Source organism: Danio aesculapii, chromosome 12 (genome assembly GCF_903798145.1).
Source record: "Danio aesculapii chromosome 12, fDanAes4.1, whole genome shotgun sequence".
Lineage (NCBI taxonomy): Eukaryota > Metazoa > Chordata > Actinopteri > Cypriniformes > Danionidae > Danio > Danio aesculapii.
The window spans coordinates 38,854,621-38,869,620 of NC_079446.1; the positions used below are offsets into that span (position 1 = coordinate 38,854,621).

General features: G+C 37.0%; 1 protein-coding gene and 1 long non-coding RNA gene across 2 annotated transcripts in view; one reads left to right on the top strand and one right to left on the bottom strand.

Moving 5' to 3' along the window:
• LOC130238908 (uncharacterized) overlaps positions 1-2,440 on the top strand; it is a 2,815-nt gene extending 375 nt beyond the window's left edge. The window contains exons 2-3 of the long non-coding RNA XR_008838657.1: positions 1,812-1,895; positions 2,365-2,440. This is a non-coding gene — a long non-coding RNA (uncharacterized LOC130238908). The remainder of the gene's footprint in view (positions 1-1,811; positions 1,896-2,364) is intronic.
• Positions 2,441-5,213: 2,773 nt separating this feature from the next.
• Positions 5,214-15,000, bottom strand: part of cdc42ep4b (CDC42 effector protein (Rho GTPase binding) 4b) — a 48,695-nt gene continuing 38,908 nt past the window's right edge. The window contains exon 2 of the mRNA XM_056469081.1: positions 5,214-9,264. Within this exon, the coding sequence (XP_056325056.1) occupies positions 8,058-9,068 (1,011 nt within the window). The 5' untranslated portion in view covers positions 9,069-9,264 and the 3' untranslated portion in view covers positions 5,214-8,057. The remainder of the gene's footprint in view (positions 9,265-15,000) is intronic.

The following is a 15,000-nucleotide window of genomic DNA, read 5'->3' on the forward strand; positions in this document are numbered from 1 at the left end:
CTTAACCCAAATTAAAAGTATAGTAAGCATGTTCTACACATTGTTGATATTTGATAATAATAATAATAACCTTTATTTAACCAGATAAAGTTAATTGAGAACCATAATTTATAATGACGACCTGGCCAAGAGGCAAGATAAAAAGCAGGTTCGAAGCAGCAGGGACACAACACAATAACAATTTCCAAGATGCAGATACCTGCATATAAAACCAATGAAAATCTAAATTCAAGCCCAGTGATCTTAACTGGATTTAATTTTTAAAGGCTTTAGGGTCTGCTGCAGATGATTCCAAGCATCAGCAGCAGAAAAATGAAAAGAGTAGCGACCAAATGAAGTGCAAATTTTGGGTATACAAAGGTTAATAAAACTACTAGAGTGCAGATTTTCTGAATGTTAAGAAGTGACTAAATATTGTGGAGTTTTCCCAATAAGAGGTTTTTAAGTGGACAGAAACCAATGAATTTGTTGACGTGATTGATGAGAGCCAATTCAATAAAGAACACAGTTGACACTGATGAATTAAATGGTTCATCAGTAACAAAACGAATTTCTGCATAATAAATAACATCCAGTTTGTGAAGGAGAGTTTTTGAAGCTAATCTATAAATTAAATCCCCATAATCCAAAATTGGTAATTTGACCAAATACTGCTTTGAAGAGTGCATAAAAGAATAAATAAATTAATTAAAACAGTACGGATTAACCTTTTTGAAATCTACACCCAACATCAAAAACACTCCTATTGCTACATTCTGCATACAATTTTCTTAAACTGGAGTCAAATACAACAAATGTGTAATTTATAATGAACTAATATCTATTTAATAGTATCTAATAAAAAAGAACTGAGTAAACACTAGTATATATATATATATATATATATATATATATATATATATATATATATATATATATATAGCTCTGAGGAGAAGTGTGTGATGGTCGCTGTATCATTCTTTTATTTCCATAATGTAACATTTTATTTTGCGACGGATGTTTGAGTGTCTTTTTCTTTTGCCTACTCATTGTACTCATTTGACTGGCATGTATGTACTGTAGTCGACAGCACTTGGGAGAAACGCATAAAGGCCAATAGGAAGAGCAAAATGGTTTCTGTCTCTTTTTTTATTCCTTAAAGTCTCCGGGTAAACGCTGGGACACCTGGCACCCATCACAATACTGACAGCAACAGAGAAATACTGTAGACTGTGGAGATATCTCAGTAGACGGATGGCGTTTCATGTCACGTTCAGCCTTATGATCTTAAAATGTGAGCAAAATCAGCTGTTTTGTCATCACCTTAAGGGGGTCACACACCAGAAGCGCCGCTTCATATTACGCTATAAAGAATCATTCAAATACTAGCTCTAAAGTGACGTTGGTGAATTAGTAACGGCTTCTGCTGTTCTGACGTCAGCTGCAGATGTGAATGAATGGCGGAAGAAAGTAGTTCCTAATATAAAAGGGTTTTAGACTCTCCGTGTTTGATTTTCTTTTTATATACAAGATTGTGCCGTCGAACTGTTGTATAAACGCAATATCACTCTCGTAGCAGTGCGATATGGCTGTATATCGGCACTGGTAGGGCGCTAAGGCACTCGATGTGGCTTCGTGCCAACGCACGCCTCCCACCAGTGCCGATATACAGCCATATCGCACTGCTACTCATGTGATATTGCTCATATATATTTCTATTTCTATATATATATATATATATATATATATATATATATATATATATATATATATATATATATATATATATATAGAAACTTTCCCAAGTTTATCCATATTTTCTGTTCTTTTAGGGAGAAAAGTTCTTCATGGTAGGCCTTTTTTACGTGCTCAACAAGCCCAGCCTCATATTCAACAAGAATTACCAACAAACAAAGGTAACGTGATGTAATTTCAACTTTTTGATTTCACTACAAGAAAATATTCTTATAATTAATGTCTCATGTTTTTGATTTTACTTAGATCTGGGCTCAGACATCAAAAAACTTCTTAATATAATTATAAAGGACCTGCAGCCCTTAAGCACTGTCAACCTAGAAGCCAATAACAGAGTTGACATTTTTGTATCATTTCATGCCTTAGTACCTAATGAATAAGTACTAGTATCTGCTTTATAGAACTAGTGTCTAATAAGTAAACACTAGTATATATTTTTTTAAAAAGCACTATATCTAATGAATATGCACTAATATCTAATGAATAAGTACTAGTAGTACTTCATGTAAAAGACACTAGTATCTAAAAAAAATAAGGACTAGTAACATGAAAATAGGTGCGGGTTATAAATTAATGTCTACACGGCTTGCCATATACTTTCCCAAGTTTCAGTCTTTTCTGTTCTTTTAGGAAGAAAGTTTCTTCATGGTAGGCCTTTTTTACGTGCTCAACAAGCCCAGGCTCATATTCAACAAGAATTACCAACAAACAAAGGTAATATGGTGTAATTTCACGTTATTGAGTTCACTATACAAGAAAATATTTCTTATTATTAAAAAAAATAATCTCATGTATTTTACTTAGGTCTGGGCTCAGACATCAAAAAACTTCTGAATATAATTATAAAGGACCTGCAGCCCTTAAGTCGTGGAGCAACTTTTGAGGATTTCAAAAGAGTGGAAAATCACTGAAAAGATTCAATTTGTGGTCACAAATGTTGACGGCATAAGAAAGGCCTCAAACAACGTACGCAAATGGACCTTTATACCTTGTTTTGCTTTCACTCTGGATAAGGTTTTCAGGGAAACCGTCTCTGATTGGGAACCTCTGCTCAGGAAATGTCAGCAAATAGTTGCATTTTTCCACCAAAGTGACAAAGCTTCACAGCATCTCCAGGAACACTGTGTTTCTCTGAAGCTCCAGTCAAGTGAACTGACTCAGTCCTCTGGTCTAAAATGGCTTCCTACCCTTTACATGCTGAAGACGATCTTAGAGCAGTGGCCAGCCATCTTTGAGGTTTTTGTCGACAGACGAGTTGATCTTTGCCTCAACGAGACTGAAAGAAAAATAGTTGATCAAATTGTAAAAGTGTTGGATGTTTTGAAGGATGTCACTCTGAAGGTAGGAAGACAAGGGTTCTTCTCCATCTCAAATATTATACCACTTGTCCAAATGCTGCAGGAGAGGCTGAGAAACCTGGGGATGATGGAGAATAGAATAGCACAGAAACTGTCTGAGAAATGTGACTATCATATTGGCAAAATCAACCAAATCCTTTGGTTTAGAGTTTGCACAGCGCTGGACCCTCAGTACAAAACCAGTGTGTTGCGGGACTCCAGTATTGAAGATGTCAAAGCAGAAATCAAGAGACAAATGAAGGAATCTAAAAGTGTGTATCATGAATCTAGAAGTGACGAGTCGGTCCTGCAAAAGTACTGGGAGATGAAGGATATTTCAATGAATACACTTAAATTCTGGAGGAATCTGGCAGAAGAGTTCAAAAAACTGGCATCAGTGGCCCGCAAGAACCTCTCAGTGGTCTCCACGGTCATCCCTATGGAGAATGTGCACCAGATGAAGGAATCTCAGGTTATCAACAGGAGAAAATGTCTAGAGCCAGAAAATCTTAACATGATACTCTTTTTGAACAACAACATGTAAAGAAAACACAACACACACATGCACTGTTTATTTGCATCTCAAAAGCTTTGGGGAGAAAAAAAAAATAGAGTTCTGAAGGTACAAGATTCTTACAATCCCTTTAAATGTCCTAACTGTAACAGTCTTTATTGTGGATTAATACATATTTTCTTATATTTATCCATCTATACTTCTGTTTATAAAAAGTTAGGAGTTCATAAATCATTAGCTCTTTTTATTCAGTTATACAAGGAATTTAGATATTTTATAATTGTTTATTCTGATTTCTTGTGCAAATTGCAAACTGGAGGACAAATCGTAAGCAACACTAAAGCTGCATTGCTTTTTGTTTTGATTATAAATCATGGTTTCACTTTCTCAGAAATGAAACAGTAGCCATACGTTTTGAAAACCAAATACACCTCTCTGAATAATGTAAAGCATGTGGTGAAGCAAGTTTAAAGTGATAATTATAAATGCACATTGGATGTAGAGAGAGAAAAAGAGACAAAAAAAAGTTACTATTGGAACAGATTTCTACTAATTTTGATATGGATTTGCTATTAGAATAGACTTAGAATAGAATACCCTATAACACTGCTGTAGTTCTTTTATTATTTAAAATTGATACCTATAGCTGTACTACTAGAGACTGACCACAAGATGGCAGTAGTTACATGACTTAACGAAAATTTCAGTATTGTAGTCTTGCATTTGTCACAAGATTTTGCCCAGGGTTGTCCAAACTCGGTCCTGGAGGGCCGGTGTCCTGAAGAGTTTAGCTCCAACCCTAATGAACCAGCTAATCAAGTTCTTACTTGATATACTAGAAACCTCCTGGCAGGTGTGTTGAGGCAAGCTTCAGCCCTCCAGGACCGAGTTTGGACTCCTGATTTTGATTATCTGAATCAGCGGTGCCCAAACTCCTGGAGGGTCGGGATGGTGTCCTGCAGATTTTAGCTCTAACTTGCCTTAATACACCTGCATTATACATTGATGTTTCTAGAAAGCCTAGTAAGAGCTTGATTAACTACCCCAGGTGTGTCTGACTTTGCTGGATATCGGCCCTCCAGGACAGAGTTTCGGCATTCTTGGTCTGGATAACATAACATACAAATAAATATATAATGTTTTATTATTTTAAAGACTGTAAAGACCTTACTAAACTGTACCAATAGCGACTGTACCGACTGACCAGTACCACAAGATGACAGTAGTTACCCACCATACACAGCATTTGTTACATGATTTTGACTATGGGCAATATAATAACTATCTATAACATATAATGTTTTAGTTATTAAAAAAAACTGCCTGTATCTCCATTTTAATGTTATGTTTAGGTTCACCACAGTGTACTCTCTGGAATACAATATTTGATTATGGTATTTAATTTGTCAGATCTGTCCCATCAGCATAATCAGTGCACTCTGCACAGAGTCAACATACTGGAATAACCGTGATATAGTAATGTTTAGCCTGAGGATGATTATTACGCATGTAAATCTACATCACTGGAAAAATACAACATGATCAAACCCGTTTTGGATTCTAGTTTCACTCTTGACGACGATTTTCATTGACAGTAATGAACATCAGTACAAATTAAGGCCCTCAAGTGAAGTTTGTCAGCTTTCTCTTTTATTGAAAAATATAACCGTTATTATTTAGCGAGGGAAAGTGAGGCAGATCGTTATATATATATTATTTCAGTACAGAATGATACAGACATTAAATGAAAAAACTATAAGACTGAAAGCAAATACCTGAAAATTAAAGAAAAGCTTTTATACTATGCTTTAGTGCTTTGTTAACCATTGTCTGTAGAAATTGAATGAAGATGTGGTGCTGTAAATGATTACACAACTGTGTTCGTATAGTAATAAAGCAAAGAAACTAAAGTAACCTTTAATGCCATCATATATAGATGGTACTGTTTTCAGCTAAAGTATAGACACTAAGTATTAAGGGCCTGAAAGAAAACTACTGAAAAAAAACAAACTGTAGAGGGAGCTCCGATTCTCTCAAAATCCATTACAGTCCAGCATTCAAGCTCACTTTTAGTCTCACAAATCCAGCTCTGGACATCTGGTCTTCTTCAAAAGAATGCAGCATGATATCCCTAATACATGTCCTTAACCCATACAATTAAATGACAACAAAAGGGAGATCGAAGAATTGGCACATTTGATTATCCTCCGTCTGTACTAGCAGACAAAACAGCAAAAATGCAGCATTTCAACCAGATATAAGGCCACTCATACACCATTAATAAAGCCCTTTTCCAAACCGTTCTGAAAAACACCATAGGAAACAGTGCCACAACATGTCTTGGTTTCTGTCTAATACTCATATTAATTGTACCGTACATGTTCCTCTGTACAGACATGCAGATTCACAAACTATTGAAAACACTGACAGATGAGCAAGGAAATAATTTAGTTTAGAGTTTTTAGATGAACACAAAGCCAAAATAGATATCACCAAGAGAAGGTAAAAGGCCACAGAGAACATTATAAAGTCATGAATATAACCAATTGTACAAAATGGTGCTCTCCAAGCGTTTAGTGTGCTTATACTGTCAGATTACAGGGCCAACACTGTTGACTAAACCATAATGTCAATTAAAAGACTCAAATATACGGTAAATGAATAACTGAACATAATGTACATATATTGAGAGCAGAACACTTTTAAATAATCTCCCACAAAGCCTTAATGTGATAGAAACAAGTTTGTAATTAACACTCACTAAGTTACCAGATCATTAATTGATGCTATTGTTATGTATTATGTGGTAAACTAGAATCTTTGAAGGTGTTAAACATCTTGCCAGTATTAGCGCAATTTGCTAACTGCTAACATCTGAAAATTTTGCAATCGAGACCTAAAGGTGGAGTGTGTGATTTCTGAGGCACTAAACAGAATTCCAAAAAAACAAGTTTGAAATATTTACATGCCTACCATTGAGCAAACAAATACCCCGCTTCCAAAGTCTTATGATTGGTTGAGCCAATGCCAATTACTGTCCAATGCCACTCTACCTCGTTCCTGGAAGGAATTTCTAGTTGGTGTAGATAGTTGTACAGAAATCACACACTTCATAAAGGACAGTTATGCGATAGCTTTGTATTGAAAGATGGTCAGGTTTGCTTGTTGATTTCAATTAAGTACATTTAGAAAATGGTACACTCTCAGAAATAAAGGTATGCAAGCGGTCACTGGGGTGGTACCTTTTCTTAAGGTACACATTTGTACTTAAAGAGTCCATATTGGTACCTCAAAAGTATATACTAGTACCTAAACATTTTAAGAGGAATACTTTTATACTTTTTAGGTACTAATATGTACCTTTGAGGTACTGATATGGACCCACAAATGTGTATCAAAATGGTACCACCCCCAGTGACAGCTCATGTACCTTTATTTCTGAGAGTGTTTGGCACTAACTTACAGGCTCATCAGTGGATTTTCTCTTCAAAGCCCTGATAAAGAAACACAAAGGCCTACAAGTGTCATTCAGAGATGAAAACCCTCTAGAGCCACTTCTGCTGATGAGCATGGGTTTGAAGTTCGAGGCACTAAGCTAGACCCTGAATAAGAGAGATATGCTCTTCATCTCTGAGCCTATACAACAATAATCAAATAGCACACTTCTCGGCCCTCTTGAGATCAATCCTCATTCACACGAACATTGAAAAGTCATTATTGATTCCACTCTACTTCCGCCAAGTAATGCAATGTCACCACTGCTTTCGGTTTCTGTATTCCATCAACCAGATTAAAGAATTTCATGTGACCTGACAGGAAATCCCCGTAAACACACAACATACACCGTAAGACAAAGTCCAGATCTGAAACATGAGCAAATCTCAAGAGAAGGGAAAAAAGTAGCGCATGCCAGACCTAAAGCAATCTGCTGAAATACGTTTCTGGCATTCCATTCATCATTTACATCATTATACTGTAGTATACAAAGCAAAAACATAGAATATAACTTAAAGATAGAATCCAAAACCGTAAGGAAACTTAAGACTGTTGGCATTAGATTGTAGTGTCCAAGTCCAAAAGGCATAAACAAGCTGTATCAGAGTACTGCATCAATTATGAAAATCTGAAGCTTGGTTCCACACAAACCTCCTGTATTGGCATTCCCAGCGGTCAACACTGGAATTCATTAATGATGCTCTCGGGACTGTAATTACCATTTGAAATGGAATCCCCTTGCCTCGGCATATGCAAACATACAAGCACATTCCTCTCACAGCTGCAGCGGCTCTGGTGAAAGTTACAAGTAACAGAGGGTTTGTTTATCTGAACTAGGAATTGTATAGAAAAAGCATTCAGCAAGGGTTAAACACAAGTTTTCCCTTTGATCTCCATTATAAAGTCAGTCCTCCATGTCAGTGTGGGAGCTTTACATATATCAATTGAACTGACCAATCATCTTCTTACAGTTCGTTTTACACCCTAATCTCTTCATCCTCATCGTCATCATCCATATAGGAGAAGTCTGTGTCGTCTTGCACTCGGGGCGAGCTGTACTTGATGTTATCCATGTTGCCATCATAGATCAAATTGTGAGGTTTTTCATCCAGCACAGTGGACCCTGAACTGGAGACGGAACAGCTGTCAAGGTGTTGATGGTTTCTGGTTTGGAGCTCTGGAGTGTAGGGGTTAGTGCCTGGCCTTTGGCGTGGGGGGCGGATTGGAGGAAGAGGGTCCTCTTCTTCCACCTCATTGGGAGGACTCTGGGGTGGCGATCCACGTCCTTCACTACTCTTCCCCTCTTCAAAACCCAAGTCATCATCATCATAGCCTTTCTTTTCCATCACGCTCAGGATGTCTCCAAGCATTGAAGGACCCAGGTCAATGTGGAAGGACATGATGGACTCGGCGTGCTTCATGCCTCCGGTGTAAGGAGCTGATGGACGCAAGTCAGTCAGCTCACCGAAATTCTTCTCATCCAACTCCAAGTCTGATACAGTGGGAGCCGCTGCTCCATTAAGCGGCTTTCCGTCAAATGTCTTCACATCAGTTTCCGGAAGTTTCTTCAGTGGACTCGAGGACACGCTTTTGGGTAGGTGCATTCCAGTACCTCGTCCCGAGTCCTCATCATTCAAATATGGAAGTGAGATTGCGTTTTTCACATAACTCGGCGAGCCACTTGGAGGTGCCAGTTTGGATTTGTCAGGCTTGTCACGATTGACTGACTGCGAGCGTTTGCTGCTTCGGAACGTACGGGAAAGGAGACTCTGTTTAGGCGAGCTCTGCTGTACCTCTGGCTCTTTTGGTGGCTCTCCGGAGCGAGTGCTAAGAAAAGAGGTGTCCCCAAATGCGTCGCCTCCTCGACCTACATGCATTGTGTGACGGAAGTCTCCCAAAGGTGCGCTGATCATCTCTGCAGTGAGGTCAGCACGTGAGCGCCGCTTTGACTGGGAGGACGAGGAGACGAGCTGCTTCAGAATAGGCATGATGATTGCTTAAGTACAGTCCACAGAAAAAATAAATCACAGAAGTCTTTTCTTGTTGAGAGATGGGTCACTCTTTCTTACTTATGGTATAGATCCAGGACAGTGGTCAGGACAAAAACTCTTCCAAGAATTTAGGACGTATATCCATTTTTATCCTTAAAGTGGATTGTCCAGCTGTAAACATCTGCAAGCTGACCTGTAACAGAAGAGGAAAGACATAGTACATGTCATTTTATTTTAGAAGGATTGCCTTTCAATGCCTAATAGGACATTTTAATTTTAGAACTAGAGTCAGTTGATGGAAAACATTACAATTTCTGGAGACTTTTTCTGGAGACCGTTTGCTCATGACATCACCTGTTAAATTTATGTCCAGTTTAGTTTTAAACAGTTTAATTATAACGGAAACTTGGCGTTGAGAAAGAAGAGAGGGGAAGTATTTTACCACTAAAGCCACTTGAAGTATTACATAACACAAAAACTGAGAGGTGGAAAGGGTTGGAAAAGGCATTGCGTTTCATCCCATATGCCACAAACCTTTTTATTGTTCTTTGAGGAAATGCGGTCTTGAAAGGGTGACACGTCGCATGAGTGTAGATTTACAGATCTCCTGTTACGGACAGATTTACTCTTGCATTGTGGTCAACATACCACCACATAAACCAAAGCTTTGTACACTTTCAACTTAGCTTGCTATGAACTTTTGAACCAATATTAAGCAATAGATGAATCTGGTATTAAACTGCACAAATTGCAAGTGCTAAGATTAAATGTGAACATAAATGATCACTAATTTCTGTGAATGATAAAGTGAGTATTGGCAAGCTAAATGATGCTGAAGAGCCAAACGACAATGGCAGCAGACTCAATAAAAATACAGTGCATATAACGGGCAGTAATGTGGTCCAAGTCCCAATCACAAATCCCCTTTATTTATTTCCAAATCCACATTCACTTTGTGATTACATAACCATGAGCTAAGAGGATCCAGGCAGCACAGCACTGTAAAAGGTTGCATTTCTTTTTTTTTTTAAATTCAGCTCCATCCAGAGCAAAATTCTCTGTAGTATGTGCCAGGCTCTTATATCACGAGGAAATCTAGACCTTTACTCTCTGTTGTACTTCGCTGCCTGAGATTTTCCCTTCAGAGCTAGTGCTGACAAGGTACTTTTTCCATTTCACTAGACAGGTTTTCTGCAATATTTTACCCTCATTTTGACTGCACCTTACTTCTAGGCATGCAAACAAAACACTAATGATTATACTTCCAATTTAGTATTAGCAAAAACTATGAGAAATATCCATATATGTGTGTGTTTTTATATACATAATATCAATCACAATATCAAAGACGATCAATTTGGCATACCCTTTTATTTGACGCCACCCATTCCTTTTTGGTTTTAGTCCCTTTTCCTGCATCCTTTCTTATAAAGCAGCATATTGCATGTCTTGGAAGACTAATGATGGTTGTATGATGCATCATCCTATTGTAATGTCACTGTAGACGTTATAAAACAAAGCCAAAAAAGGAGAGAGAAAACAGCTTGATAACGTAATTCAAGTGCTCTTTGGGTTCACTGTGAACTTTCTGATCCCCAACTGGTCGCTGTGATTTATGGCCTACTAATCTGATTATCTGCTTCTTTACACACAGTGGGCCCATTAGCTTAAAATGACCACCAACAGAAAACAAAAGACTTAAGATGCACCCCTTGCTGAAACCAACTGTGATCAAAAACAAACGGAACCCTAAAAAAAAAGGTCTGATTTCTTCAAAACCAAGATGGAAACAACTATGTACAAATGGCAGTCTAGACAATTTGTTCACAATTCTCCATGTTTTTAAACATGACTTCATAACCACCCCCGGGTTTGCGTGCATGCCATCTGGATGAATGAGATCCAGGCAACAATATTCCAAAGACACGTCACCCCACCAAAACATTTGCATCTCTGACAACAAAAGCCCATTGAGCGACTGTAGCTGTGAGAGAACAGAAGAGGGTTTGATAAACGATAAGCTCTCCACTTGAGTCAAAGAACTAGGCGTCCCTGCGGAGGATTCAGCTCTGCCCGCTGGCAGCTTGACCTCATTGTTGAATCACAGCATCTCGCTCCCCCCTCCCTGCTCCAGATTCATATGTTGCATGTGCATTTGTATACATGCACTGTATTGACAGACAGCCTAATTCCCAAATGAGTGATTTTAATCATATCAAAAGCGAACCGGACCAAGAAAGCACATTTTTACCAGAATATTAATGAGCTTAAAGCGATTTGAAGACAAACTAATATATTTTTTAAGAATGTTGGTGTCCATAGTAAAATACTATGGATGTCAATGGTTACTGGTTTCCTGATTCAAAATATCTTCTACGGTGTTTAACAAAAAGAAACTCAAACAGGTTTGCAATAAATGTAGAGCAAGTAAATGATGACACTTATAATTTTTTGAATATCCCTAATAAGGATTTGGGGGCTCGTCCGGGATATGAACCAGGGATATCCCGCACCCCAAGTGAGAATCATACCCCAAGACCAAAACATATATATTTTTTCTATTTTAACAGCATAGTTTTTACATGCCATTTTACTATACATGGTTTAGAGTAGGGCTATACAACATATTGAAAAATTATCGCTATACAGTATATGCAATACTCACATCGCAGAGAAGTGCAAAAGATTAAGTTAATTTTATGTGCTGAGCATTTGTGTGCTACATGCATATAGATTGTTTATTTGAAACTGACGAATCAGATGGGGGCTTTACTTTCTTTATCCCCTCCTCCTCCAGTAGGTGCTGTTAAGTGAACCTAGAGCTGAAAATAAATGCTAATTCCAGGAAACAAGGAACGAAAATGACAACAGCCAATAATAATTGGAATTTCAGATGAAGTTTTCAGTCATTTATGATGTTTTAAAGCCTAAATGTTATAGATTTAGCTCATAAAAATATATATTTCCTGTTTATTTTAGTATGATCCTTACATTAATAAATTATTATTTTTTAAATTGCTGATAATGTAGCATTTTGCAAGCTTTTCACAAAAAGAATCATTAATTGCAACAAACAAAATTCCACATATCACATATTTTCCCATTATTTGGAAGGCCTAGCTAGTTAAGAGTGAAAATTATATATTTTTAATATATATATTTTAGATATATGACCAGGGTGCGAACTACGGGGGAGGTCAGCTCCCCTAAATAAGGCAAGGGCTCCTCTGAAAACATGATTTGTAAAATTAAGGAGTCTCATAAAAAAAAAATTTTGACAATGTGTTATTTTGACGTGCGGTTTCAGTATTGTGTAATGTGACCATTGATTATTATGCGTACAAGTGCAAAAAAATCATTCATTCATGCATGCATGATGGCGATTTACATCTCACTTAAAAGATAACTACACATGCTATTCTTGTCATGAGCATCAAGGTGTGGGAGCGCTGAGAAGCAAAGTCAAGTTATGTGAAAGACTGAAAGCCAGATGCTTTCATTTGGGTGTTGAGACGCCTCATTCATTTTCTGAAACAAAAGATGCGAGGTTGTGTTTCGCTTTATTTGCTTCATACAGTAAGCCAATACAATTTTTTAAGCACAGTGACATTGCTGTAAACATGTTGGACAATTAAGCTGAAAGCAGGTAAACTTGACAAAACAGAACCCCTTTCAATGGTGTTTCTTTCCTTTTCCAATTTGCGATTATGTTTTACCGTAGTAAAAAGTGAGATCCCATGACATTCTATAGCCCGCTATGTACAATATAAAAACATATGCTGTCCTTAATGCCATCATCTTGAGCTTATAGAGCGAATAGAAAGATGATAGGCTACATGACGAGGTTATTTATATTGTTAAGTGAAACATATTTATGTTTGTTAATTTTATATAAATGAATCTATTCCTCTCATAGAAGCACTGCAGGAAAAATAAGACAACGATGTTCTGTTGTTAAGGCTGCTGTTGTTAATGCATGTAAAAAATAAATCCCTCAAAAGATATTTACAAGGGTCAAAAAAAGGTATAGATGGTGAAAAAAAGTGCTTTTCAGTGAGAAAGTAAACCGAAACTATCGTAGTGTTTTGTTAATTTATCCTAATTTGTAATATTAGTTACAATCATATAAATATTTGTTTTATATTTATGTATTTTTTGTTTATATATTGCTGTTTAAGTACAGGGGTTCTATGTGTTAAATAGCCTATCCTACATCATTGTGCAAGTTACTCTCAAGATCCACCCCTCCATTAGAAAAAAGTGGGCTCCCCCAAAGGCCATGGTATAGTTAGAAAACTGTATATGACTGTTCTATTTATGTTGTTGAACATAATGTTAAAGTATCTTTTAGTAATATGATCCTCAGACCTTATCTTACTCAATACCAGAAAGCTGCTAGGAATTTCCCAAGGGAACCAATGCTGAATTAGCCTTTAGGGTTTGCCTACAAATTAACATCATAAATCACAGCTCAACAGCTCTATTACTCTAAATGAAAGAAAAATCCCTTTTTACTAAATATATACATGACTCACAGGGCATGTTTGATTGCAATAAGTAACTGGTTTCAGTTGCAATTAATTTTGTTTGGCTTAACAATTCAGAATTTGTCCTTAAACATTAAATTATTAAAATGTGCTATTCAACAACCATTAAAATTATTTTGGGTATAATACAAATTTAACACAATGTCCATATTAGTTTAAATGTTTAACCAATAGTATTATTTCAAAAATAAAAATAAAACATCCATGCATGCAAATAAAAATAGGAAACGAACAAATTATTAACAATAAAAGAAATTGACTTTGAAACGTGTAAAATAAGAATTTAGTGTCTTTAGCCATGCTGAATGAATTAGCCAAGCTTCCCAAAACAAATGACGAGTTCCTTCGGTCCTGTTCGTGCCTGTTTCCAGCAAATCGCAGCATCTAAATGCTTCATTAGCAGCTACACTCGGGGGATTTCGGTACATGTCATTTATGTTCAGCATCATTACACATCAATAAAAAAAAACCCTAACAGCAAAGGCCTGAAAGACAAACGCACCATCTAAAGATCCCTGTGGACATGTGTGTACAAATCAGTTCTCAACTTTACAGCTGTGCGGAGACTGGAGTTCAGACTCAGTGAGGGTCTGAACACACATCCGCAGGGCCTCGTCCTGCTTTCCAAAACATTCACACAAACACCCGCACCAGAAATAATATATTAGTCTCTAATATATTAGACTTGTCTGGCAGGAGGCCGTTACGGCAGCCATGGTAGAACAACAAGCGATGGATTGTGGGTAAAGGGAAGGAGAAAAATTGAGGGGGGGGGGGGGGGTCTTGGGTATTTATATAATAGACTTTTATGTACACACAATAAGGGGCTAAAGGGCATATGAGCAATTCCAGTGTTATGTGAGGAAAATAAACATGCGTTATGAATGTTACCAAAAAAGTATGCGGATTTACAGTATATAACATACTTTAGTAGAAATTCTGTGAATTAAACTTCACAACACAAAAGAAATAATGCCAATCAAAATAATAAGAGTGGTCTCACTATTGAACAAAATGATTGATTTCATTTTATTTGACGTTTTGCATCTATGAGGGAAAAGCTTCATTATGCATGACGGCACCTCTTCGTTATGGATCAGAATTAGAAAGAGCTTTATTGCCAGCTATGTTCACACATACGAGGAATTTGTTTTCGTGACAGAGCTTCTACAGTGCAACAGGATTACAGAGACATGACAAAAAACAGTAGTGAATGCAAATATACAAATTGACAAGTGTATGTACAGCTATATTACTATATACAACGTTAAATGTGCCGCTGTTATGTGCAAATTGGCATGTAAAGTGTGTTGTTAAATAAGTGTATATGTGTATAAAAGTGTATGGCAAGTAGTGATGTTGGTTCCGCAATTATTATCATC